This window comes from Colletotrichum karsti (assembly GCF_011947395.1).
Source record: "Colletotrichum karsti strain CkLH20 chromosome Unknown Scaffold20, whole genome shotgun sequence".
NCBI classification, from domain to species: Eukaryota; Fungi; Ascomycota; class Sordariomycetes; order Glomerellales; family Glomerellaceae; genus Colletotrichum; species Colletotrichum karsti.
This window is the reverse complement of record NW_024065920.1, coordinates 272,117-298,408: the sequence shown is the minus strand read 5'-3', so window position 1 is coordinate 298,408 and position 26,292 is coordinate 272,117. Positions and strand designations below refer to the sequence as shown.

The following is a 26,292-nucleotide window of genomic DNA, read 5'->3' as shown; positions in this document are numbered from 1 at the left end:
ATGATCAATGGAAGGGTATCTTTCGAGATATAACAAGCTATGCGAACACCGTTTCAACGCCATCACCAGAGCACACCACGACCCCTTTTCACCCGCCCAGCCCAAAATTGGCATAGTGACACTCACACTCCCCATCCCCAGCCGCAACCGGGACCGCCGCCCCCTCGGAATCCTTACACTCCGGCCCCCCGCTCGCGACCTGCACGACCTCGACCTGGCCGGGCCAATCCGCCCACTTACTCCCGTCCGAGACGAGCGTCGCGTTCCCCTCCTTGGCCGCGGCAGCAGCACCTCCACCAACACTCGCGCTCCGCCTCGTCCACAGCGTCGCGCTGAACGCCGTGCCGGCCCACACGCACGAGGCGGCCCTGTCGTCCGCCGCGATGGCCGCCGAGGGGACGACCGTCTTGGGCAGGGAGAAGTTGAAGACGAGGCGCTCGTTGTACGAGTTGCCGTCGAGCAGCGTCGTGGTGAGGTTCGCGAACTGCGGGGCGAAGGGGTTCGGGGACGAGGAGACCTGGTAGGTGTACGAGTTGCGCGGGGCGATGGTCCAGAAGAAGGTGGCGAGGGAGGCGTTGGGGGAACCACCGCCCGCGGAAGACTGGGCGTAGGTCGTGTAGGGGAAGCAGCGCCAGGTGGACGGGTTGGAGGTACAGTTCGTCGGGGCGGACGTCAGGGCCGTGGTGAAGGCGAAGGAGCCCGCCGGGAAGATGGAGGGGAGGTTTGGTGGGAGTTGGGGTGTGGTTGGACTGTTTGTTTGGTTAGTCTCGTGTAAATCGACGGGCTGCAAGGGAGGGGGATGGACGTACTTTTGTTTATGGGTTCCGGTAGTGAAGCCTACCGCCAACCCCACGACCAGGCCAATAACTACAATCATCCCGACAATCGTATACCACCGCCTCCTTCTCCTCCTCGCCTCCTTCGCCTTCTCCCCGCTCTTGTCGTCCTCAACCGGCCCGACGGGCGTCGTGATGGGCACGAGCCCCGAATGCCGGGCCCCGGCCTTGTAATACGAGCTCCTGGGCGTCGAGGTCCCGGAGCCCGGACGGCTCCCCGGCGGACTCCCCCGGCTGCGGCTGCTGCTGCTCATCAGGCTGCGCGTGCTCACCGTGCTCCGCGAGCTGGACCGGGACGAGCTGCGAGACAGGTTGCGGGCGTGGGAGGAGTGGGACGAGGGGTTGTAGGCCGGGGGCGGGTACGAGGGGTACGGGTATATGGGCCTGCTAATGGGCGAGCGGGCCCACGTCTTCGGCTTCGTGGTCCGGGAGGGCGGTGGTGGAGGGGGCAGGCCCGGTGCGTCGGAGGGGTGGACGACGGCGGGGAGGGAGTCGTCTTCGGCTATGACGGGCATGCGGCCTGCCAGCATCATGGCGGAGGGGGAGAGCGGGGATTTGGGCATTGTGTGAGTGGGTGGTTTGTTTGTGGTACCCGGTGCGAGGGGTTTGCGTGTAAGTCGGCTTTCTTTCTCTTTGAAAGATGAGGTCGTACCGGGTGTTATGTCGGACAGGGCTGGGTGAGAGGTCGAGGGAGATTGGAATGTCGTCACTTTTGCTATCCTGTGTAGCTTCTATTGGATCCGGCAGACGTTGAAGCCGGAGCTTGTGGTCCTGTGGAAGGCGTACAGACGAGATTTGCAGTCCGTGATGGCAAAGCTGCAATTGTGTAACCTGATTTCTCTTCTCGACAGACGTTTGCGACTGTTTGACCGAAGGAACTTCCTGTGTCTTTCTCCCCAGGATCACTCAATGAGTCGAAGCAAAAGAGCCTCTCCTTGCCGATCTTTCAGAAGTCAAGACGTGATATATCACCACAGGGAGAGAATCGGCTTTCCCAAACAAACACCAATGGAGACCCTGGAGTAAAAGGGGGCGGCCTTATTTGGTGTTCCCTTCCTGCCTCGCGACTCAGCTTAAGCCGAGCACAGCACACAAAGGACAAAGAGACAGTAGATATGTATGATCCGATTTCTGTTTCGGAGGCGGCGATCTCGCGGGGTTACCAGCAACCACACCGGGTCCTCGGGCCACAGGGCAGACAAAGAAAACACAAAGGAGGCGTAGCAGGAATGGAGCGATGTATGAGTAGTCAAAGGAAAGTCGTACCCGTTTCAGGGTTTCCTGCTTTGGATGCCTCGGTGACGGATTACATATGGAGACTGAGAATGAGGTGGTGCTCTTGCTTCTTGGCAGGTTTGCGCCTAGAACTATTCCATAATGGGTGAGATATGATGTGTGGCGGCTGAGTCCCTCCGGGACGCATGGCAACCGGGGGCAATGAAGGGTCTCGACGTTGAGATGTGCTGCATCAGAGCTGAGAATTGCGGCGGCACTTTGCTCTTCTCGGATCCCCTACCATCGTTGAGATTGTTCTTGGTATGCAGTGGCAAGTATTGGCTTGCTTGCAGCGGGAAGCTTCCATCCCGAGCAGGGGGCTCAGCTCAAATGCAATCTGCATCGGAGATCATGGGTACTACCACAGCTTGTGAGATCGTTGACTACACAACGTCGAGCTGTCATCGAAAAACGCGGTGCGCTTGCCAAGACATGAGAAATTCACACAAAGACGCACAACTCGACATTAACCGCCAAACGTCCCATCGCGACAATGGAAGTTTGACGTCGATGAGAATGACAGCGCGAGGTCGGGAGCTGCGGCGGCGGAAGGCCCAGCAAATAGTCCAGAGTCTAGGTGATAGTGGTTGTCTAGCCATAGCCGTCATTGGCTGAAGGGTTTCGATAGTAAGACATTGCTAACTCGATCCGGTATGGCAACGTGAACCACATCGAGGGACTACTGGAGTCAGCATGGTGGGGGGGCGCGGCGATCAACTGCCAAAACTTGTACTTTCGGGAGTAGAAGTTCTTGACTCTGTCACTCTGCACGGTTAACCGCAGATGGAAGACTTCGATGGATGAGGACCCTCTGTTCAAGCCTCAGCCGACTTAGGCAAGGACTCAGGGGGAACGCGACGACGTGGGAATGCCGTGGGGGTAATAAATGGCGGTAACTATTGCCCAGGAAGCCGGATATCCGTAATAGCGATCTTCTCAACGGACGACGAAAGTGCGGCGGCGAGGAGGGTATTTATGTTCGAATGTGTATTGGTGCTGAAGCCACTGACATCGCAGAGTCTATGAACAGAAAATTTCCAGGTCGCTGGCGTGGTCGGTCCGCCTCTACAACATGATGCAGAATCTCGTCGTCTTTTCCGCCTGAGCCGTGTATCCTGTAGTTGTACAGCGGTAGTAGTCCAATTGAAAACTCTCCTCCCAGCCTAAGCATCGCCCTGCCCTTCCTGGGCTACCTCCTTACCCTTGCCCTTCAGACTGTCGCTTTCGCTCTCCGCGTACGATGGGGGATCTAATGTGTCGCCGCCGGCGACCCACACGCGAGACAGCTCCTCCTCGATTTCCTGTCGTCTAGTCTTCCACGTCTCCACCTGCTCGAGGCGCTCGCGAAGGTCTTGCAACTCCTTCTCGACGTGCATCTTCTCGCGTTCGGTTCCGATCCTCTCGAACTCCCACTCGTCACCACGCTCGCCCATACCGAGGGTGAGGTTGTAGGTGTGGTACTTCTTGAGGGAGGCACGGGTGGAGACGGTGATGAGCGCTGTTCATAATCAGCAAAAGAAATCGCTTCACGGTAGACATTGAACTTACTAATGCCCTTCTCCTTGCACATTTCGTAAAGCAGACCCTCAACGTCCTGAGACACGGCGCTGGTTCCCTCGTCCACAATGGCGTATTGCGGCTCGTGGTAAAGCATGCGGGCGAAACCCATTCTCTGCTTCTCACCACCACTGAGAACGTCTTTCCACTCCTTGCGGGTGTCCCAGCCGCCTTCACGGTCGGGGAGGTATCCGAGGCGTGCTTCTTCCAGAATGCGTTTCAGGTCATCCTCGGACTTCCTCTTCTCGCGCATGTCGTGGTGGCCATCAGGGTAGATGACCTGGTCACGCAGAGTACCGATACTGAGGTATGGCCTTTGAGGCAAGAACATGATGCCGTCCTGACCGGTGTCCTTGGGCCGACTGACCAGCCCGCGGTAGACTGGCCACAGTCCAGCAAGAATACGAGCAATAGCCGTCTTGCCAACGCCGTTGGGACCGGAGATCTGAAGATATTAGTACTGGATCAGGTCCACCTCAAGAACAAGTTGACTCACCAGAAGATGCTCTCCTCTTCTAACAACCATAGAAAGGGACTCCATCAACTCCTCACCACCATTTGGCCACAGAGCTGGGGCCACAACGGGAACGCCCTCCAGACGAACTCCGTCAAATCCCTTCTGAATCGTGCCCTGAACATCAGACAGAGAGTACAACTCATTGGGTTGTCCACGCAGATAGTACGCATTGGCATGTACCCGGTGGAGTGTCGAAATCAGCGTATAAACTCGGCTGGTGTAGCCAGCCAGTTCTGAGAGGTCCTTGATGGAATACATCATCCTACCGCCAGCGTCGGCCAGCGAAAGCATGAGACGCTTGTTAGTAATGAACTCCTTCATACGGCCACGCTCTCTGCTGCCCTTGGCAGCAGTCTCGGCCATCTCTGCTGCGCCGCCGAGACCACCCCATGCGGGAAGGAAAGTTGGCAGCGACGACAGCAAGTAGCCGTACGCACTCCAGCTATACTTGAGGATGAAATCCTCCAGCATGTTGTACCGGATCTTCAGCATGTAAATGCCCTCCATCCAGTTCTTCAAAGACTTGAATTCCCTGTTCAGGAACTGCTTCTCCATATCCGCTCCACCGTAGAAGGCAATCTCCTCGGCGTTGGCGATCAGGCGCGCATGCAGACTCCTGAAGTCGCCTTCTTTGCGTCCCTCGACAGCCTTGAGCTTGCCAAAAGGTGGAGACAGCCGTCTCAGGATGCTTGCTGTTAAGAAATAGTTGCTCAGAAGACCCGTCAAGGCCAGCGGACCTAAGGAACGGAAGAGCTGGTAGTTGAACACCATCAGGTCAACAAATGGCTTGCCGAGCGACGAGTACAGATTCGCGGCCGCGGCACAGAATAGCGTTAGATCTTGCGTGATAAATTGGTCGGCTCCTTGGCCAACACCACCATCCAAGTTGGAGAGTTTGTAGTAGTTCAAGCTATCGTTGAGGTATAGATCGTGGATATATCGGGTAAGTCGGGTCCGGAAGGCAATGGACACCTTGGACTCGAGGAACTTGATCATCGCGTTCGTGTACGACGCAAAACCGCCGAGACCACACCACTATGATTCCGGTCAGCAAGCTTACGGTTAACGCAATGAACTTGACATACCTTGGCCAGGCCCCAAAGGAATTTCTTCCCTTGACCAGCCACTAGATCTCTGACGATCTCACCATCGAGTCTAGCAACCACGAGCGAAAGATATGTTCTCAGCATCAGGAAAACGCCATGACTCAAGAGAAGGCCAGCCTCTTTGCTCGACCATCTCGGGATCATGATGCTCATCAGGCTTAAAAACTGGTGCAGAAAGGCCAGGTTCAGCCCCGGCTTCGTCTGAGCCGCAGGCACAGTGCCGTCGCCGAGCCCGGACACGCGCGGCGGGTTCAAGAACAGCCTTCGATGCGCCTCAAAGGTCAAGGGCTTGGTGGTCTGAATGACGACCTTGGAGGTGCCATCCTTGTAGGGAACGTATATCGTGCGGGAGCCGTCCTTGTTGTGAAGCCACGAGTTGGTGCGGACGAGCTTACGTCCCTCGTCGCGCTCCTCGCGGCGACGCTTCCACCACCTTCTCCCGCCAGCGGCGCTGAGGACGATGGAGGTGGCGAGGGCGAGAACGGCGAGCTGGCGGGTGGTGCGGGAGGTGTTTCGGAGGCGGGTGCGGATGAGGGTGGAGTATTTTTCGAAGAAGGCGGCGATGGCCTCTTCCGCTGCCGACTGGCGGAGCGTCGATTGTTCGGCCATTGCGGCGAGGAGGGATGCGGGTGGCGATGATTACGGGTGGTTCGGTTGTCGTGGTTGGGATCGAGTCGCGCAGGCTGCGCCGCGGATGGGAAGGGCTGCTTGCTACGAATGCGCAGCCATCACCGGACGGAGAAACGCAGACGATATGAGGGCGATTCGGGATGCGTGGGGGAGGCAGAGGGAAGAGAACACGATGCGGTTGACGATGGTGTTTTGTTCTTGTTTCCGCTTCGCTTGGCTGACGGACGTTGTGACAGCCTTGCAAGAAGAAGTGGGAATGCGAAAAGTCCGGCTAAGCACGTGGTCGCATTGGAAACCTGAGTCGGTCGCTTGTTATTCGGAGGAGGACGGATGGCGGGTGTTGGTGGAGGTAGTGGTGGTGGTGTTTGTGCTTTGGGGCGGTTTTGCGGTACGGGCTGGCTGGCTCGTGATTCAATTACGACATGTGAAGGCCGGGGGAACGGTGGAGTTCCGAGGCACTGCCAGTACCTAACACCCGAACCGGTGGATAACTTGGGGAAAGCTCCCCCCCCCCCCCCTGGGCCTGGGGTCCTCCACTGCAGAAAAAGAACCGAGAATAAATCTGGCTTGTGAGTGGCTGGTTTCGGGTGGGAATGACGCTAACTCGCTAGGATCTGGGGAGGCCTGAACGAATGACATCCGGCAAAGGATGAATTCCAGATGACAACCCCAGAATCGGTTGTGGGGGAACCGGTCCTCAGTGCAGCTTGCCGTCACATGATGAGATATGCTCACGACATGAGGCGTCTGATGTCTAATTTCTGATATCCAGAGGCTGGAGTGGTTCATGATACGAAGCTTGATGGGTGAGGTGTTCCGCCAGAGTTTGGAAGTCAAAAATGCAATTCCATGAAGCAAACCAGCACTGTTCTAAGAACCGTATATTCCTTAAAGGTATTTCCCCCGTTGCAACCATTATCTGCTACCTCTGTGATCACTCTTGCTGCTGCCTGATAGCCCTGGTACCCTGTCATCAATTATGATTACACAGGCCTTCAAACAGAAACAAGAGGCGCAGAGTGGTAGACATGGTTTGCCGCACAAGCAAGAACGGCATCGTTTGTGGGTTTCGCAACGAAGACATGTTCTAACCCTGTAGCTGAAGAACCATATATCAAGTTCAAGAAACCTGCAACCTTTGTTTGTGTTTCTCTTCTGGAGATGGCTGACTTGGTAACGCCAGTCAAACAAGGCCAGGACGTTGAGGTTTGGGGATGGAACCAAGTCTACAACGTTCTCGCGAAAGACGCCGTTTGGATTTCGAAGTCGGAAACGAAAAGACGGTGACTTACTATGGGCGAACACGGAATAGCTGTTTCCAAACCTCTCGGTCATTGCCAAGATGTCTCTTTGCAGCCGTTACCATTGATACGACACTGTTCTAGAACACTCTATGACTGACACAGGTCACGAATACTGATGGAAATGAAGCGATAGCACGGTAATGACGAATCTTGAAATCATTAGACAACGACGTGTAAGCTTTCAGTTGACTAACAATGAACATCACGTTGAAACATTGTTCGTCCAGGGCCACCTAGTTTCACAATTGCGACCATATTTGCATTCCAAACCGAAAAGTCTGAGAAACAATTGAGTCACTATGAGAGGTAATTAACCTAAGCCATATCGTGGTTGGGTCGAGACCGCAACATTGCAAGGCTGCATGCATCGTGGCCGCATCCGTGGCACCCCGGCCAAAACGGGTAAGCAGCAGAATCTCCAGGGTCCTTCTTTTTCTGACTGGGGCTCGCGACTGCAGTAGCGACCAACCTTAGCTGACATGCTTTCCTGAAACACGCAAGAAAAAAAAAAAAAAGAACAAAAGTCCTTTTTATTCGGTTCGCATCGTTCCTTCTGCAGGATGACACGTTGTGTAAACGTCATATAAGGTGTTCTTGACGTCCGGCTGTCGGGTTGTTAGTTCGTCTCTACACGAAATCCCTCAGGACCAAGCCGCGAAGCCGAGACAGAACCGCCAAGCCCCGTCCGCCATGGCGAAGTTGTGGAATCGTCAGGTGACGGAGGAAGAAGACTTCGAGATCGCCCAGCAGATATGGGGTTATTACAAGGCCGGAGCCAGGCTTTGGACCAAGGCGCAGCTCAGGGATGCCGAGGAGCAGCTGCACCAGACGACGCCGTACATCGTGATGGACGGTATCGACGGCAACAAGTTTCGGATCCCGCGGACTACAGGAATGGTGGTCAAAGGTGAAGATGACAGGTGAGCTTTTCGAGGGAAGGCTTATCCCCTACCAGCAAGTTGCTAATGTTGCCCAGGGTGGAACATCTCGCCATCGACTTCCGTCCCATCCAGCGTCTGGTCCAGGGAATGAAGTCCAGCGGGAGGGGACGACGTATCATGACCGCGTTCTCCACGGTCATGCCGACCTGCGTCCGGGAGTACGGAATGAGACCTGAAAGGTTGGACTCGGACGCGATATCGCACATGTGGGACGAGTGTATACGGAAGTGGTGCGCGGGCGCCACCCGCAAGGCTCTCGTCCACAGGTTATATAGTCTACCGCTGCCCGACGTCGGAGTGGAGAAGATCATATGCTTCGGCCTGGGTGATCTGGATCGGGATGAGCGCCCTTACTTTCAGCACGCGGCGGCGATGATCATGGGCGAGATCATGACTGAGGTGATGGAGAAAGAGGTCCCGGTGATGCTGCAAGATCCCGATTATTCCCCGGCATCGATAGAGGTCCTCCAAAAGCATGGCTTCAAGATTATCGACGGCGGCGTCCGGGGTTTCATTGAGCTCGACGAGACGACGATGGTCTTCACGGTGGCACCGAACGTGCCCGTGAAGCAGCTTGTCACCGAGCTGGCCAGGCCTGCTGTCATGATCTGGAATGCCGAGTTGGATATCCCGGCGAGATCGAGCTTCAAGGGCAGACTGCCGGATATGGAGCCCGAAGAGGAAAAGGTGATGAGGTAGGACCTGAGCTGTGGTGATGGTGTTCTCCGAGGAATAACTGACGTCTTGTCGTAGGTACCAGGACACGGACCCGTTTGCGTCGCGGGTGGGTGACATGCTCCGGGACGAGTACACCAAGTACGACTTCCCTCGAGATATCCAGAACTTCGGGATCCTCGAGGTCTGTGTCAAGGATGATGAGTCTACGACAATTGCGTCTGACGAGAGAGATATACTTCGAGAGTGGGGGAACCAGCCAAGCTCAGTCTAGGGGTCTCGAGCAGCCTCGCACATAATTTGAGAGCGAGAGAGGAAGAGAGAGAGAGAGAAAGAGATTATGACAAAGACAGGGCGGTGAGATGACTGAGTGGGAATTATTAAGGAAGACTCGACGACGGGGTGCGCATCATCATGGGGTTGGTATCGTGACATTGATATCTTTGCATTCCTTGGCGTTCAATGGAGGGGCAAGGCATGGCGGGCAGGAGCACTTCTGGGGACAAAAGCATGATAGACGGCGTCGGTACTTGACTCAATTCCCCATCATTACCTATTCTCATAATCTTCTTGGAGGCGGCGGGAGGTCCCATCCATGTCCGTCCGCCGGCCCGGAGTGTGCCATCTTCGACTGGAAGGTTGAAGACGTGGTCTCGGATCGCGAGATGTGATACAGCACACGCAGGAACCACGACGTGCGTCGCGCGGGATGTATTACACAGCATCTCTGCGTGGAACGTCTGGTCGTTTGGAATGGCCGAACCAACAGTAAAACCTGTTCCTGTACAGCCTGTACAGGTACGATGGTAGTAGGGTGGTGGTGGTGGTCTTCCCGAGTCGGGCCATCTGGCCAGGTAGTCGGCCGACGGGGTGCCTACCTCGTGTTCATCGTCATAGATGATGACCTACCTAGTGTCTGTTGGTAAGAAACCGTCGTGAAAAGAAAGAATGTCACGCGGACACAAACATTGGAGAGAGATGTGTTTCGTTTCTAGCACACGGGAAGGGGAACGTTGAAAAAGAATGGAGATGGGGGATCCCCGCAAAAAGAAGCATCGGCGGCACGGGAAGGGCGACCCCACACACCACCAGAACCAGAGCTTCCAATGTCCGCCACCGAGAGCCTCTTTTTTCTTAAACCCGGGTTCCATTGCCTGGGAGAAATGTCCTTCGAAGTCGAACTCGCACTCCCACTCCTGAGGGCGACGCCAGGTCTGTCATCCAATGTCACCCGCCTGCGTGTCTTGTACTACACTCGCCGGTACGCGCGGCGGACTATGCAGCCGAGACCTCCTTTCCCGCCTTCGCTCGTCAGTCAGGCAGGTCCTTGTGCCGCCGTGATCCAGACGGATGTGGCACAGATGATGAGGCGAATGCACCCTCGCCCACACCACAGAGCCAAGTCTCCTGTGGCGTTCGTACCTAATGTGTATTCGTACGGTGCTCCATTACGGTACATACGACCGGAGAGCCGAGAAAGGTCGTCCCGGGTGTGATGGGGATGGAGGGCCTCGAGTCGCGATCTCTGTCAAAGTGTGAGTCGCGGCGGGTGCGGAATCGGGCGAGCCTTTCCGTACGGCGGTATTGCCCAATTACGGCCTCTCGCCGTGCGGTGCCTGAGTGGGTGGCTCTCTCCTTCTCCCTCGCGATGCAGTGGAATGGGGATTGGGATGGATTTCATGGATTGAGTGTTGCATGAGGTGCCTGCCAAACAAGATCCGTCACTCAATCGGGCGGTAACATGGCCAATCAGGAAGGAGCTTCCAAACCGGTCTGGATCCCCACTGGCTGCGAGAGCTTCCCGTCTCCCCCTGTGGTTGGCTGGATTTCCTGAGCCCTTTTTTCTCTCTTCGAGATTGTCTCTAAAGTCGTGAATCGCAGAATGATGATTATCCTCGTCTCTTCTGTATTTGACTCGTATCGATCGAAATGGGGCTTATTTCCGCCTTTGTCTAACCTCGAGGGATGACCCAAGTTCCTGCGTGACGACCTCGAATTGATGGTCGGCGCAATCTTGTGAGAGTGCTGGGTATTCCGTATCACTCTCACTACCTACCCTCCCCCCAGCTAGCACGTTTTTAGTGGCGACGATTCGGGCGGGTAGTAGATGAGTGGATGGATGGAATCAATGACCATTGTCTGGCCCAGAATCAGGGCGAACAGGCTCGGAGATGGACAGCTAGCTGCATGTACTCCTGGGCGGATGCCCGCTGCCAGAGCTTAGTGCATGAGGATATTGCCAGTTGGAGTTTGCCCTATCCATGTTCGCCTGGCGTGCTGTGCCAATTGGGCGAGAGGTACGTTTCCTCGAAGCGCTGCGAGCAAGGTCTCGGAACCATCCTGGGTTGCCTCTTTGGTGTCGTCGATTAGTAGTGGTCGCTGCTAGCTTTACCTCGTGCTGAACATTGAGCTTCAACTCGGGTGCTCATGCAAACCCCGATCACATCTGATGCGACTGGTTCACTGGCCGGCCCGGCCCAAGGGTGACGATGATGGTTCACTTCCAGACTCGAAGTGACGGGAAAGCTGGGGGGTGCGCGCGCGCGCGGACGGATGCAGGCCAAGCAGCTGCTGGGCTGGACTCTGGACTGCGTTGCTAGCCAAATGGCGAATGGTGTCGCGGCGGCCGGCACGAGAGTTGGGACTGAGAGGTGGATTGTGGACGGGGGACCCGGCGCGCATTGAAGCAGAAGCCGCCCGGCTGACCTTACCCTGTCTGGTCCGGCGTTAGACCAGACGCTCGCTCGCAGGAGACGACGGCGGCGGCGGCAGCATCCACCACATGCGAGCTTACTCTTGCCGTCGAAGCTAATTAAGGCACGCTGATGAGGTGCCGGCTTCCACACGCAGTAGACGGGAGGCAGACGTCTGACGCGATACTGCACCTTGTGAAGTAGTGGGTTCAGCGATGTCAGACCCGGCGACTTACTCGGTGTTCGTGTGTTCTGCTGGACGGCAGTCAGACAATTCTCGTCAGAATGTCTCTGGCTTCGACGACGGACCGACGGGCCAGGGAGGTATGTGAGATGGGAGAGGTCTGAGCAGGAACAGAGTGGGTTTGTTGTTCTCTCTTTGGAATTGCTCTGAGGGTGTAATTTATGGGGCGCCATCGTCTCGACTCTCGAAGACTCGGTTCGGTGTAATCGCGGCTGGCTTACCTTACTCGGTGAATCGTGGGCGAGATATTGACGGCTCGACGGCAGTGGTCAACAAAGATATCGGTCTGAATCTAGCTTTGCAATCTCTGCGGTCTGCACCGCTGCCAGATCAGAGATGTTTGGGGGACCTAGCAAAGGAAACAAGAGAATGGGCAATTTCAGGCTCTAGCTCCTGAATGCTGGTGCTGCGTGATGGCCGGGATGGAACGTCTCTTGTGTTCCCACCATGGAGATTTTTGTAATATGAGCTTGGCAGTCCAGCCGTGAGAAATGGGAGATGAGACATGGCGTCTGATGCAGGCAGATAGTCGTCTGGTCTCCGACACAGTGTGATGCTGTCAGCATGGTCAGTGCGGTACCCGACCCACATTGTGGAGTGTCCATGGCAGACGTCACTTTTACAGTGTTTTCTCAGTGGTTTCCCCCCTGAAGCCGGTGTGGAAATTGCACTAATCGCATGGGCCGTGCACAAACCGAGCAGTGCCGACTCCGAGGCCACACAGTGATCCTGGGTGGTCCCCTATCGCGCCCCATCTGGCAGGCCGGACCTCTGCTTTACCAGGACGGGACGGGCTAATCTCACGGGGAAATCCACCCACACCCATTCAGCGTCGCTCCCAGCCCAGAAAGAGACCAGAAAGCGACGAAGCGACCAGGAAGCTGCAAACCCCCCATGTTACCTGTATCCGCAGTGTAGACCACGGACCAGCTCCTGGTCGACCCTCATCACCCCCATCCAGCGTTGCTTTCAAAGGCAAATCATCTCGCTTGTGCCTTTGATGCTCTTTTGCTCCCGTCTTGCTCTCTTTCAGCCTCTGATAGGCACTTCTTCCTCGTCCTCTTCCTGCCCTGGTTCCAGGTCCCCAAGGTCCAAGGTCCAACTGACTGTCGAAGTCCCGGGTCTCCAGGTCTAGTCTGTCTCTCTTCGCCTTCCTGCACTCGTTGCATTTTGCATCTGCATCTGCACCTGCAACCTACACCCGCACCCGCTGCGCCTGCGCCTGGCTTCTTCCCGTCCTTTTCCCCCAGGAACCTGAACCTGACCTGACTGACCTTGACCTTGGCCTGTCCAGTGTCATTTCTTGTCTTGTCTTGCCTTGTTCTTTCCTGCACCAGAAAGCGTGGCCTGGACTGCATTCGACTTGTCTTGTTGCTCACCTCACCATTGCTGCTCCTATTAGCCCCCTCCTAAATCCATTTTACCTCACTCCGTAATCTCTTTTGGCAAGCCTGCCGCCCAATTCTTCCCGTCTTTCGCTTTTACACACATCTTTCGACAATTCACCAGGTCGGGCTTCGTTTATTCTCTTTCCCACCTCCGTCAAGCGCCAACTGTCAGACTCGACTCGAGATATTCGCACTGAAAAACAAGCACAAAAACCACCAACTTCACTTTTGTTACAGCGAACTTAATTCTAGCCGCCTGTCGTGCTATTCCCTGCAAACGCTCTCTGCTTTCCACCCACTTTTCGCCCGTCCGATTCGACCACCACCACCACCGCCAACACCACCATTACAGCACCACCGCCGCCTCTCAGCGCAGCATCTCACGCCTCCGTCCCCCCGAACCAGGCCTGGCTTGACTCCAACTGAGCGCAGTACCGCAGTAGCACCCCCCAGCCACTTTCGCCTCGCCCACTCATTCATTCCATTGGCGCCGCTTCCTGCGCGACCGAGCCCAAACCATCTTCCATTCTCCGCGTTCGACCGACTACCTCCAAGGACCGTCGCTTCGCTTCGCCCTCCCTCCTACTCTCTCATTCCATCCATCGTCCTCCGCGTCGATCCTTCTTTTTCGAGACTGTCGTGCCCTTCAATCTGGACCGCGCGACGAGCACTCCGAATTGGCCTTTAACGGCCAACATCAGCTGAGTTCAGGGGTTGAGGATTCTGGGAAAGCTTGCCGGACCCGATAAGAAAGGAGGTGAGTGAGTGACGACACTCTTTTTTTTCCATCTTCATTCCCTACTCCATCCACCGCCAGACACGCTCTCATGTCGACATCATCAAATCACCACTGCGCGATCCTGTCTTGTTTGTGTGAAGTGGCACGTTCGCTTCGTCGCTACGCCCCTTTCCCGCGCGCAACATGTGCGTCGTGTCCAGGCGCCTGCAGCACAAGTACGCCAACAGCACCTCGGCCGTGTCTTAGACCTTTGGAATGAGAAGCATGAGGCGGAACTGGTGTCATGGATCATCTAGAATCACCACCGGGACTTTTACCAGCCCCTCCTGATTCCCCAACGCTGCGTGTCTGCGTACGCTCGCTCGCTTGACCCGTTTCGCTAATCATCCCCGATCCAGTTCGACAGCATCATGTCCGAGAAGCCACAATCATCCAACCCAGCCGACGAGATCACACCGCACATTCGAGAGAACGGCCAGTCAAGCCAAGAAATGTCCAAGGAAAAGGTGCTTCTCGCACCAGAGGAGGGTGGAAATTCAAAGAAGGGTAGGGGTCTGCTGCATGTACCGTCGAGGTCTTCCTCGCAGCGCAATCAATCCTCTCCGACTTCGACAGGGCTGAGCGGAATCACAGTCAGCGATTCGAGAAACAGCATCGGCGGACGATCGAAAGAGTCCAAGGGCAGCATTCTGGGACGCCATCGAAATGGCAGCGTCGGCAGCCACCGATCCGGCATTGAAACCGAACCGACCAACACCCCTGGCAACACCCAACCGAACTCCCCCGTGAATCCCCCGCAAAAGAAGAAGAAGGGAGGTCTTTTCGCCCTTTTCGGCTGCTGCGGAGTCCCCGACAACGCAAACGCCATCGAGAACGGCGACGACCCTGCCGTACACAAGCTCGACAAGCTGCCTGCGCGCCCGACAACTGCCAAGTCCCGACAGCCGACCCCACAGGAGCAACCGACCGCAACGAACAAGCCGCAAATCCAGGAAAAGCAGCCCCAACCCGAACAACCAATGACCGCCGGTAACGAGTACAAGGGTAAGCGCGTCTCCAACACGACTACCGCCGACGATTCTACCGTCGGCGGTCAGGAGGGCTCCGAGTCGAAGCACGCGACCGCTGCCGGCACGGGTGCTAGCGCCAGTACCGCTGCGCCGGTAATCACCGTCGAAAACACAAAGGGCGAGACGCTCCAGGAGGCGCAGCTTGAAGAGCCGGAAAAGAAGGATGCCGAGGGAGACGAGGTGATGCCGGACGCGACGCCCGAGCCCGAAGAGTCCAAGCAGCAAATACCGCCGCCGGTCGAGGACGCGCCGACGAGTCAACAGCTTCCGGGGCCTCCTCCAGGGCCGGCCCCAGGCGCCAATGCCGAGAACGGATCTGTCGATTTGGCCGGTCCCGTTATTGCCGAGCAGAAATTCCTACTGCCCGCTATTGCTCCCGAACATAAAGGCAGGAAATGTCTTGTCCTCGATTTGGACGAAACCCTGGTTCACAGTTCCTTCAAGGTATGTCTATAACACCAGCTTGTGCGTTGCAATACTGACCGCCTACAGATCCTTCATCAAGCCGATTTCACTATACCCGTAGAAATCGAAGGCAATTATCATAATGTGTATGTTATCAAGAGACCGGGCGTGGATCAGTTTATGAAGCGCGTTGGCGAGCTCTACGAAGTGGTTGTCTTTACCGCGTCCGTCTCCAAGGTATGAACTCTCATCTTGCTCCTCCCGATCACTTCTAACATTCGGCAGTATGGCGACCCGCTCTTGGACCAGCTCGACATTCACAAGGTCGTCCACCACAGGCTGTTCCGTGAGAGCTGCTACAATCACCAAGGAAACTACGTCAAGGATCTTTCCCAGGTGGGAAGAGACTTGAAGGATACGATCATCATCGACAACTCTCCCACGTCATACATCTTCCACCCTCAGCACGCCGTTCCAATCAGCAGTTGGTTCTCTGACGCACACGACAACGAGCTGTTGGACTTGATTCCCGTTCTAGAAGACCTTGCAAAGTCGGATGTCCAGGACGTCAGCCTGGTTCTCGACGTTACACTTTGAAGCTGAAGATACCAATTTCTTTTCTTCGTTCATCACCCCCGAGGAAATTTGCAGGACCGCGGTCCCATCATAGCGGAAGGCGTTTGGGTTGCGATGGATCGTTTCCAGCAGGTGTAGATGTATCACTGTCTAATCTTACCTTATAATGAGCAACGGCGGAGGTACCAGACCACCGAGCCAGCTCACGGCGGCTTGTACGCAAAGAGCTTAGGGGCCGCTTTCAAAGGACCTCGAGGATGACACTCTCATCGAAAAAGCCTCGGATTCGGAAGGGAACAAAAAAGAGGCACTTTGGAGCCTGGGATGGCCGGACTGGAGGCAACTGACGCTGTTCTGGCACCTTTGGTGTTTTCTCTGGCGCCCCGTGGTTTGGAAGTGAAAAGAGCCCCACGAGAAAAAAACGCCCGTTTGTTGTTGTTGAAGACCAATCGTCACGGAAAAAGGCGGGGAGGGATACCATGGGTCCTCGTGTTGGTTTCTTCTGGGCCGGGGATGCCCTTTTTCTGTGGCAGGATATTCACTGTTTTCCCTTTGTTCATTCTCTCTAACTTCTGTTTGAATCGTACACACAACACACACTCACCCACCACGTCACTTTACCACCCCCATAGAGTCTGCAAGCAGGCTCTCTCTTTTCTGCCCGTGTAGCCGGCCGACCGTCGAGCGGAAGTGGAGGACAGTTGAGAGGGAAAGAAAGCCTTACTCCGTTGTATTTCATCAAGTGCTGCATAAGCTGGCGCCGATCAGATGGATGGGTTTGGGCTGCAGAAAGCGGCTGCTTCCTAGATATACAGTACCCCCTCAAATTCAATGAAAGCGTTCAAAAATAATCAACCAAGCAAAGTATCGCGAAATCAAGGGTCCTGATGTAAACATTCGGAAGACGGGATGACCATGTCTGCCACGCGAGAGCTTTCATCAGTTGATCGAGCCAGGATGAGGGCTCCATTGTGGAGTTGGGTTAGGCGCTGTCCGCCGAGGTGACTTTTTTACGGGCAGGGGGACCCGTTAAGGTAGGTATGTTCGCCGCCCCAGGGGGGTCTGGAACGTCGGGTCGGAAAATCCCACGACCCCCAGAACCTAATGTCAGCCGTTGGTCCCCTTTCCAAAACTGTGGCCTCAACTCTGCACTTTTGAGCGCAACGTAGCCGGACCCCAGCCAGCAAGCTCGACGTCTATCTTTCCCATCCATCCACGCTCCGACCGAATTCGACCTCTGTACTTGTTCACTTCTCGACCCAATTCCGAAATCCTGCAGCGATCTTGGGATCAGTTTTTTGTCACGCTCCTTTACAATGGTTAGTTCTCCTCCCTCCCGATCTTGATATAGCATCGGATAGCTCCCAGTCTGCAATTCGATCGAGGCTCTGATTGCAGCTCGCACGCGACATCCCTCAATGGCACGACATTCGCACCGGGAAAGTCCGCGGTGCTTGTCTGCGATTGATGCTGCGCGTGCTGCGCGCGTTCACTGCCAATGCAATGCTATGCTAGGAAGAAACATTATTGCTAACTTTTGATGCGAATGCGAATAGTCTTCCCCCCGTGCCTCCTCTCCCGTTAACTCGCCCGCCGCCGCCTCCGGCGCGAGCGTCGCGCGTCCCTCCTCGCCCACTCCCCCCGGCGGACCCCGTACCGCCATCCGCCGCCGCGCGGCCGCCGACCAGAAAGAGAAGATTGCCAATGCGCGCCCGAGCAGCACGAGGGCCGCCGGCGCCGGTGGCAGCAGCAGCACGATGCTGAGTATGTCTTTCTGCCTCCCCGTGGACGCTTCCCGCAGACGTCGAATAATGGGCGATTATTGGACTGCGGATGGACAAAGTACTAATACGTCGTCATTGTAGGGCTGTACACCGACGAGTCTCCCGGTCTCAAGGTCGACCCCGTTGTCGTCCTCGTGCTTTCCCTTGTCTTCATCTTCAGCGTCGTTGCTCTTCACAGTAAGTCCTTGGCCCTCTGACCGCAAAAGCACGGTTTCCAGTGAAAGGGATCCGACTGACACGTGCATTACAGTCATTGCCAAGATCACCCGGAAATTCTCCAGCTAAACGAGCTGCCCGAAGCTTGAGGGAACGGCGATGTGATGTTTCTCGAAAAGACCAATGGAAGACGCAGTTTGTGGTGTTGTCGCTCCCCTGAACACCCCGACTCGGAGGGGAACGAAGCCAACGTGACACCGTGTTTCTGCAGCAGACACGGGAAACCATGGGCATGGGCGTGGGCATCACATATATCAGACAACACACACACTATGGCAAAGCTTTTGACGATAATGGACGGTGGGATCGCGCGTGAGGAGGAGCATCTGGTCGGCGGAGGGCCGACACAGAGAAAAAGCATGACTTGATGCGCGCCGCTGTATTATACCTCTTTCTTACACTTTTATATCTACACCTGCGGCTTTTTTTGGAACTCAGTTTGGCGTATGAATCTGGCGAAACGCGACTTTTGTGAGACTAGCTGCTGTCGAACGCCGAGTTTAATGTCGATACCAATGTGTGTGCCCGAGGCTGAGGTGACCTGTTTAGACTTGGCGAGCTCGTGACCTTATTTATCTCTTGACTTCCCTGAAGCACCTGAAGCAGCAGCGATCCACTCGGTCCACCGCGGTGAACGGGGCCTCATCATTTATGGTGTGGAGTTGGAATGAAATCCATCACAGGCACGCGCCTCCCATTTGCGTGCAAGCCCAACAGAGCCCACCACGGCCACGATGGGACATGAAAAGACCTTCTGAATTCGGGAAGACGGTTGTTTGGTTGAGTTGTGTCCTTGGCGGATTCTGGTTTTATTTTAACAGCTGTCAGTTGTGGATACTTGTTCTGGAACCATGATTATAGGTGACTTTTCAGTCGTCAAGCCGTTGATTTTTGTTTGAGTTGTTTGTGTCACAGAGGCGTGAGATGTTGCTTGAAAATGTCTGCCTACGGTGTTGACCTCCGCTGGTCTAGACTCGTGTAATTACTCCACGCGTCCCCTGGCCTTGGCCGGATTCGCAAGAGACCTCTCAACTCCAAAGACCTTGGGACAGAACTTCAACACGGGATGTTCTCGTTGCCTGAATGGTTGGAGTTGAATCGTCCCTACAGACCAACGCGTCGACCAACAAACCCTGTCGCCTGTGGCTGTGCGGAGGGGGGCGTTTAACCTGGAATCGTCCAAACCACTCAGAACAACGCTCAACGCCGCTGCCCACCACTGGAGGATCTTCAGCCCCCGGCCCGCAATCCATTGGACGACCCCATCCGGATTGGACGTCATAGCTGCCTGCTTCTTCTTTCGTGGGGAGGTGACATCCGTGCCAGCCCAAGTGCACGAATGGCAACACGCCTTTGAAGAGAGCGCTACCGCGCAGCAGGGTACGTAGTTGATCTTGGCCAACAGGTTTGAATGGCGGTGCAGTTTTACGCATTGTCATTATCCATGGTAAACCGGGCTGAGGAACCTCCTCTGGGCGGGGAACGTCAGCGCAGCAGCGGCGCGTCTCCCCCACCTTAGGTTGCCTCCAGCTTGCCGTAGCTCAAGGGTCTGGGCCGCGAGCGAGCTTGATCTTTGGCTCCGATGATGAAACGGGGCTGAAATGTGTTGGTCTGCCACATGCATCTTAAAATCCTCTGTCCCCTTTCTCAGTCCAACATCGGATTGATCGTGCCAGTGCCACCGGACGACAACCAACACTACAGCTTGCTTAACTTTTACCCTTTCGTGATTGCCCCTCTCGTACCACTTATCTTGCGCCTCTGCATTGAAACGGTGTTACGTTAGCGCATAGCTCTTCGCCAAGGACCAACACCTGCTTCAGCTGCGGGCGACACCTGCTCTTTCATGGGAAATATCTAACCCGATCGTGATGTTCTAATATTTCAACGCCTCTCTCTCCCACTCTCAATCGTTCCTCCATCGCCTCTGGCCTTCCAACATACCCCAGTAGGCGAATTACGACCCCGCACTATGACGGTCGCCAAAAACCAGCAGGGCGCGAGCTCAAGCTCGAGCTTTGCCCCTCCTCCCACGTCCCAACAGACTAGCGACTTCGACCTCGACAGAGCCGACAGTCAGGAAGTCCCCGACGCTCTCGTCTCTGATGGCTTCAGCCTGCCGTCTCTGGAGGCCGACGGCGAGGTCCCGCCGGCCTACGGCGAACTCCCCGACCAGCTACACTTCTCCCACTCGGGCGTGGAAGCCGGCGCCAACGTGACAGGTACGAGGAAACTCTCTCGCGGTTTCTCATTTTTGGAACGACGGGCTAACCCCGGGTCGCAGGCGACGGCCGAGTAAACATCAATATCAACCAGAGCGGCAACCGCCTCGCCGAGATCCTCGCCCCGACCATCGCACGAAGCCAGCTCCTCGCCGACAAGCGGCCCTCGGGGCCCCTCCCACCGGCGTACATCCCCCCGTCCCTCGGCGGCCAGCCGGGCCAGACCCCTCCCCCGCAGCTCAACGTCGTCATCCAGATCGTCGGTTCGCGAGGTGACGTCCAGCCCTTCGTCGCCCTCGGCAAGGTTCTCAAGGAGACGTACGGCCACCGCGTACGCATAGCCACGCACGCGACGTTCCAGAAGTTCGTTGAAGAGAATGGGCTCGAGTTCTTCAACATCGGCGGCGACCCCGCCGAGCTCATGGCCTTCATGGTCAAGAACCCCGGCCTGATGCCCGGCTTCGACACGCTCAAGAGCGGCGAGGTCAGCAAGCGCCGTAGGGGAATTCAGGAGATCCTGTTAGGATGTTGGCGCTCGTGTATCGAGGCTGGAGACGGGCTCGGCCCGCCGCCCAAACCCCACGGCAGAGACGCCCCGATGGACGATTCGATCGGGTTGCCTGGAGACGCCTCGCAGAGGCCGTTTGTCGCTGACGCGATTATCGCCAACCCCCCGAGCTTTGCGCACATCCATATTGCCGAGAAGATGGGCATACCGCTCCATCTGATGTTCACCATGCCGTGGACGCCCACCCGCGCTTTCCCGCATCCGTTGGCGAACATTCAGTCGACCAACACCGACCCCGTCATGACCAACTACGTCTCGTACGCGCTGGTCGAAATGATGACATGGCAGGGCCTGGGAGACGTCATCAACCGGTTCAGAGAGAAAGCTCTGGATCTAGACCCCATGTCACTGATCTGGGCCCCGGGTGTGTTGAACAGGCTGCGCATTCCCTACACGTACTGCTGGTCGCCGGCACTCATTCCGAAACCCAACGACTGGGGCCACGAGATCGACATTTCTGGGTTTTACTTCCTGAACTTGGCTTCCGCGTTTACTCCGGACCCTGACTTGGCTGCCTTCTTAGCCGCGGGCCCCCCTCCGGTGTACATCGGATTTGGGTCCATCGTGGTGGATGACCCGAACGCGCTCACGAGGATGATCTTTGACGCCGTTCACATCACGGGTGTGCGGGCGCTTGTTTCGAAGGGCTGGGGAGGCTTGGGTGCTGAGGATGTCGGGCTCCCCGAAGGCGTCTTCATGCTGGGCAACGTACCGCACGACTGGTTGTTCAAACACGTGTCTGCCGTCTGTCACCACGGCGGTGCCGGTACCACTGCAGCCGGTATCCAGGCCGGCAAGCCCACGATAGTGGTTCCGTTCTTCGGAGACCAGCCTTTCTGGGGCGCGATGATCTCCAGAGCCGGCGCCGGCCCGGATCCCATCCCGTTCAAACAGCTCACGGGGGAAAAGCTTGCGGAGGCTATCAAGTTCTGCCTGAAGCCCGAGACTCAGGGCAGAGCGCAGGAGCTCGGCCACAAGATCCGCGAGGAGAAGGGAACGGATCTTGGCGGCAAGAGTTTCCATGACCAGTTGGATACCGACGCTCTTCGATGCTCTATTGAGCCCAGTCGAGCTGCCGCGTGGCGTGTCAGGCGCACCAAAGTTCGGTTGAGTCCCATGGTCGCTGCGGTCCTGGTGGATAGGGGTCTGATCAGATATTCTGACCTTAAGCTGCAAGTTGTTCATTGCTCCCGTCACACGATTATCACTAACACAAATTAGGTACCGAGCCAAGGAATACATCACAGACGGCCAGCCATGGGACCCTGTTTCGGCGGTCGCATCGTCACTGGTAACAGACATCGGCAATATTGGCATGGCCGTCGCCGATTTCCCTCGCGAAATCTTCAAGAGCCGGAGCAAAGGGGACAAGACGCCGGAGCCCCCAGAAATCCCCTTCAAGGAGGGCTCGACTTCTCGCACAAGTCTTGCCCAAGGAAGCGACCAGGCGTCGATGGCGCCTCCCAGCACGCATGCATCCGAGTCTTCCACACAGCTAGGCATGTTGGAAGGTGGCTCGACGCCGACATTGCCGTTGTCCCCGCGTGAGACTACATCATCCGCGACTCCCTCCCATGCGCCATCTGCCACCCCGTCCATGGTCTTCAGCGGACCGGACTCGTCTTCCATCGCCCCCTCCGAAACAACCACGTCCGACCAGTCCCGCCTCGGCCGGCCCCCGGGAAGCCCAGGCAAGAAACCGGCCATTAGAGATTCTTCACCGGTGGCTGTTGGCGTCGACACAGCCGTGGCGGCCGGAACGAGCGTGAGCCGAATCGTCACCACGGGCGTCAAGACGCCAATGAACGTGTGCCTTGGCCTGGCCAGGGGCTTTCGAAACGCACCGAGACTGTACGGCGACGAGATGGTGCGGCCGCAGGAGAAGGTCACTGATTTCTCGAGCGGTCTCAAGGTTGCCGGGAAGGAGTTTGCCTTTGGCATGTTCGACGGCATCGGCGGCCTTGTCATGCAGCCACTCAAGGGCGCCGAAAAAGAAGGCGGAAAGGGCCTCATCAAAGGCTTTGGAAAGGGCATTGGCGGTCTGATCTTCAAGCCCGCGTCTGGTGAGTTTTCCCCCTCCCGCAAGCCCTACTCTCAAATTTTCATCCGATGATGCTAACGTTTTGCCCCCGCCAGCTGTCTGGTCCATCCCTGCCTACACCATGCAAGGCGTTCATGCGACGCTGCGCAATGCGTTCGCGACAAGTGTCCAGAACTACATCATCGCCTCCCGCATGAAGCAAGGGCAGCAGGAAATGCGAGACGCCAGCCAAGCAGAGCGTGAGGACGTGATTGTGCGCTGGAACAACATCAAGTTCGACCTGAAGAATTTCCAAGCCATGAAGTTGAAGGAGCAGCGCGAGAAGAAGGGCGACGGCGGCCCGTCGTCGGCATCGCCCGCGCAGCCCGACGCCGGATTGTCCCCTCCCGTCACGGGCTGGTCGCACACGAAGCACCTGTCGTTCGAGGAGCGGAAGAGATTGCACGCGCGGAAGGAGGCGTGGAAGAAGGGCCACGTCGAGGCGCTCGTCCCCGAACTGGAGGGCGACATGCCACCGCAGTCGCCGTCGAGAAACAGCACCAGCACCAGCGTGGCCGAGGACGAGGAGTTCGAGCGCGCCATCCGGACGTCCGTCGCGGAGACGTCGCGCGGGAACGCGGACGAGGACGCGGCCGTCGAGCAGGCCATCAGGGCCAGCGTCAACCACATCCGCAGCAGCGGACAGTCCCTCCCGGACGCTGCTCGGCCTCAGCAGGCCTCCTCCTCCTCCTCGTCGCGCCTGCTGGACGAGAAGAACCCGGATATTTTCAAGGACGCCGACCTTGAGATCACGGATGAAGAGTACCAGAGCCTCATTGAGCAGGCGATCCAGCAGAGCATGGCCGCGCGCGCCGCTGGGGGAACCACCCCGCAGCAAGCCCAGGAACCCCATGACGAGGAGGAGTACCGGCGGGCCCTCGAGGCGTCGAAGAATGCCCCGCCGCCACCACAGTACGAGGACGATGAGGATTTCAAGCGTGCCCTCGAGGAGTCCAAGATGCATCAGCACCACGAAGGGGGCGGCGACGATGACGAGGAGCTGAGGAGGGCAATCGAGGCGTCGGAGGCGGCGCACAAGGACCAGATGAGCCGTGACCAGGCGGCGCGGACGGAGGAGGACATCGTCATGGAGTACGTCAAGAAGCAGAGCCTGGCGGAGGAGGAGTTCCGCCGGACGGCGTCCAAGGGGAAGGGGCGCGAGGGGGCTGACGGTGATGATGAGGACGAGGAGTTGAAGAAGGCTATGGAGGAGAGTCTGAAGATGAGCGGGAAGCCGGGACAGTCGAGTTCTTCGTGATGAATCTTTTTGATCCGCCTTTTCTTCTTGATTTTTGGTTGGCTTTTGAGGGATGCGTGATAGAGCACAACAGAGATACCACTTAGTTCTGCAATAACATCTTGGGTCTGTTTCTCATAGAGTGCAATAGGGAAGAGAAAGTGTACGAGGTGATTGCCGCGGACTAAGACCCCATGCGTCCCATGTTATTCTCGAGGGGGAAGAGGCTGATGGGACATTGAGATTTTGTGGTTTGAAACCGGTTGTGGTGGGTCACTACTCCTCTGCTGAGCATGGCAATGAACTCGACTTGTCCTGGGGTCTTTGGACAAGACCCAACTTAGGAAGTCACTATGCAATTGATCGGAATTTTCGCATCTTCTGCGTGCCTGGGAAGGATCTATACCACTAGTCACTGACTAACTCGCAGTTTCCTTTGAGATTTGCTCCATGGTCATGAAGAGTCCTAAGAAGGAAACGGCTAGTCCAGACTGGGCGGGAGTACCTACCTTCAACCTCTCCTCGCCTTGAGAAGCTGGGATTTGGATAACTTCGCGTCGGCCTCTGCTCCTTCCCAGTCTCCTTTCTACTTTCTTCCTATATCCCTTCCTAGCACGAGTGGTGAGACGGAAAGAGTCTATATGTAGGTAGTTCTTGCTCACTAACTGGGTAGGAAAAGTTAAGTAAGAAGCACCAGCTATACCATACGTCTAATAGACTGGAAAAAGCTAGGGACAATAGTGAAGGAGACTAGAGGAAGGAAGGAGGGGAGAAAGATAGGAAGGAAAGAGATAGGAAGAAATGAGAAGGAAGACTGGGAAGTAATAAGTGGCAGGCACGAGGTTGATTCCATCCATCACGTATAATGGCTTTGTCAACCCCCACTGTCTTCCCGCCAACCTCTTCCCGTTCTACCCTCGCAACGTTCATCGTCATATCTACATTTCAAGATGGAGGCAATCAACATCAATTGGCACGAGACCTTCTCCTTTTTCATCTCTGATATCGAGTATTATCACCAGGTTAGCACGGAGCGTCTCGGTGTCATTGTCCAGAGCGTTCTCAAGCACCACGAACCCTCTGAGGTGACCGACTCTCCTCCCTTGCCATGGTGCTCGTTGCTCCGGGACCTCATGAAGGTTTTGCGATGCCAGCTAGGTAACCAAGCTCCCGAAAGTCGTTGTACTTTGGTAACTGACAATCTGCAGGATGCAATATCTTACCTGACAACGATACCAATTACCCATGGCTCGACATGCCATACATCCAGCAAAGCAAGCCATACGTTGACTGGCTCCTCCTCGAAGTCGAAACAACGGACTCTCCTGAGGAGATAATCGATGACCTCGTATCTTTCCTGGGAACGAAGGCGTACGGCCCAATCGAGTCGCGCCCGACCTGGACAATCAAGCCGTGCCAAGCATGGTGCTCCAACCCGTTCCTGGTCGATTTCCAGAACGCCTACGGGATGCAGCCCTGGAGTGTTCCCATTCCCTTTGTCAAATCGGGCGATGGTCCGGAAGGAAATATTCATGTTGCTGGCATGTCGCAAGAAACTAAGCAGGCAACACACTTTGCGCAGACCTTCCCCCACCGCCAAGTCGCCTGGTCCAGCGTCAGATTTATGGTGACGCCTGAGCACGTCGCGCTCACTTTCGACCACGGGGAGCCTTCCTTGAGCCGTGAAGGTATCAACGGATTGAAGTGTCTGTACACCGCTCTGCTTCGCTGGATGAAAAGCCGGTTGCGAGACAAGAGCGAGCCGCTGTCGAAATTCGTGACGGCAGCCCTCAAGCAGTGGATATTCGAGAAAAACGATACCATGAACACCAACAACAAACTCTGGTTTGAGTTGAGGACTTTTCAGGACTCTTGCAACTCTTGCAGCATCTTTTAAGGGTATGGGCGCTCCTGGAAACGGGAATTTGGGCATCATCTCGACATGACGACTGCTGGAGCCCAGCACAAGTCGAAGGCATGGGAAGGGGATATCTCGAAGTGGACGTGACCTTGAGGATTCGGAATGGAAGGATCAGAGTGTACGCATTATGCCTTCTTACGATGGCAGGCATCCAGGGGATAGCTTACCTTGTTCAGAGGATCAAGTCTTACATGTCTGATCGTGGACATGAATCATTCAATTCAATCAACCACCGTTGCCTTAGCCTATTTCTCTCCTCGTCGTTTGCCAACAGTGCTGATACGGCCATGAAATCTGTCCGTCTTGAA

The 26,292-nt window shown here is 56.2% G+C and overlaps 5 protein-coding genes across 5 annotated transcripts; 3 read left to right on the top strand and 2 right to left on the bottom strand.

The window, feature by feature from the left end:
• Window positions 1–88: 88 nt before the first annotated feature.
• Window positions 89–1,399, bottom strand: CkaCkLH20_06679 (uncharacterized protein; the record flags this gene model as incomplete). The annotated part of the gene is made up of 2 exons (XM_038889396.1): window positions 89–749; window positions 810–1,399. The coding sequence occupies 2 exons, from the start codon at window positions 1,397–1,399 to the stop codon at window positions 89–91; spliced, it is 1,251 nt and encodes a 416-aa protein (XP_038745208.1).
• Window positions 1,400–3,274: 1,875 nt separating this feature from the next.
• Window positions 3,275–5,900, bottom strand: CkaCkLH20_06678 (ABC transporter transmembrane region 2; the record flags this gene model as incomplete). Its single annotated transcript, XM_038889395.1, has 4 exons — window positions 3,275–3,609; window positions 3,660–4,113; window positions 4,165–5,220; window positions 5,271–5,900. The coding sequence occupies 4 exons, from the start codon at window positions 5,898–5,900 to the stop codon at window positions 3,275–3,277; spliced, it is 2,475 nt and encodes an 824-aa protein (XP_038745207.1).
• A 2,015-nt stretch (window positions 5,901–7,915) lies between these two features.
• CkaCkLH20_06677 (NLI interacting factor-like phosphatase) lies at window positions 7,916–18,025 on the top strand (the record flags this gene model as incomplete). The annotated part of the gene is made up of 9 exons (XM_038889394.1): window positions 7,916–8,145; window positions 8,202–8,861; window positions 8,920–9,025; window positions 14,304–15,419; window positions 15,468–15,617; window positions 15,666–15,965; window positions 17,513–17,720; window positions 17,822–17,917; window positions 17,991–18,025. 9 exons carry the CDS (start codon window positions 7,916–7,918, stop codon window positions 18,023–18,025), a joined length of 2,901 nt encoding a protein of 966 aa, XP_038745206.1.
• Window positions 18,026–19,928: 1,903 nt separating this feature from the next.
• On the top strand, window positions 19,929–24,084 carry CkaCkLH20_06676 (uncharacterized protein; the record flags this gene model as incomplete). Its single annotated transcript, XM_038889393.1, has 4 exons — window positions 19,929–20,178; window positions 20,241–21,852; window positions 21,968–22,809; window positions 22,883–24,084. 4 exons carry the CDS (start codon window positions 19,929–19,931, stop codon window positions 24,082–24,084), a joined length of 3,906 nt encoding a protein of 1,301 aa, XP_038745205.1.
• A 929-nt stretch (window positions 24,085–25,013) lies between these two features.
• On the top strand, window positions 25,014–25,960 carry CkaCkLH20_06675 (uncharacterized protein; the record flags this gene model as incomplete). The annotated part of the gene is made up of 2 exons (XM_038889392.1): window positions 25,014–25,221; window positions 25,272–25,960. The coding sequence occupies 2 exons, from the start codon at window positions 25,014–25,016 to the stop codon at window positions 25,958–25,960; spliced, it is 897 nt and encodes a 298-aa protein (XP_038745204.1).
• Window positions 25,961–26,292: the final 332 nt, after the last annotated feature.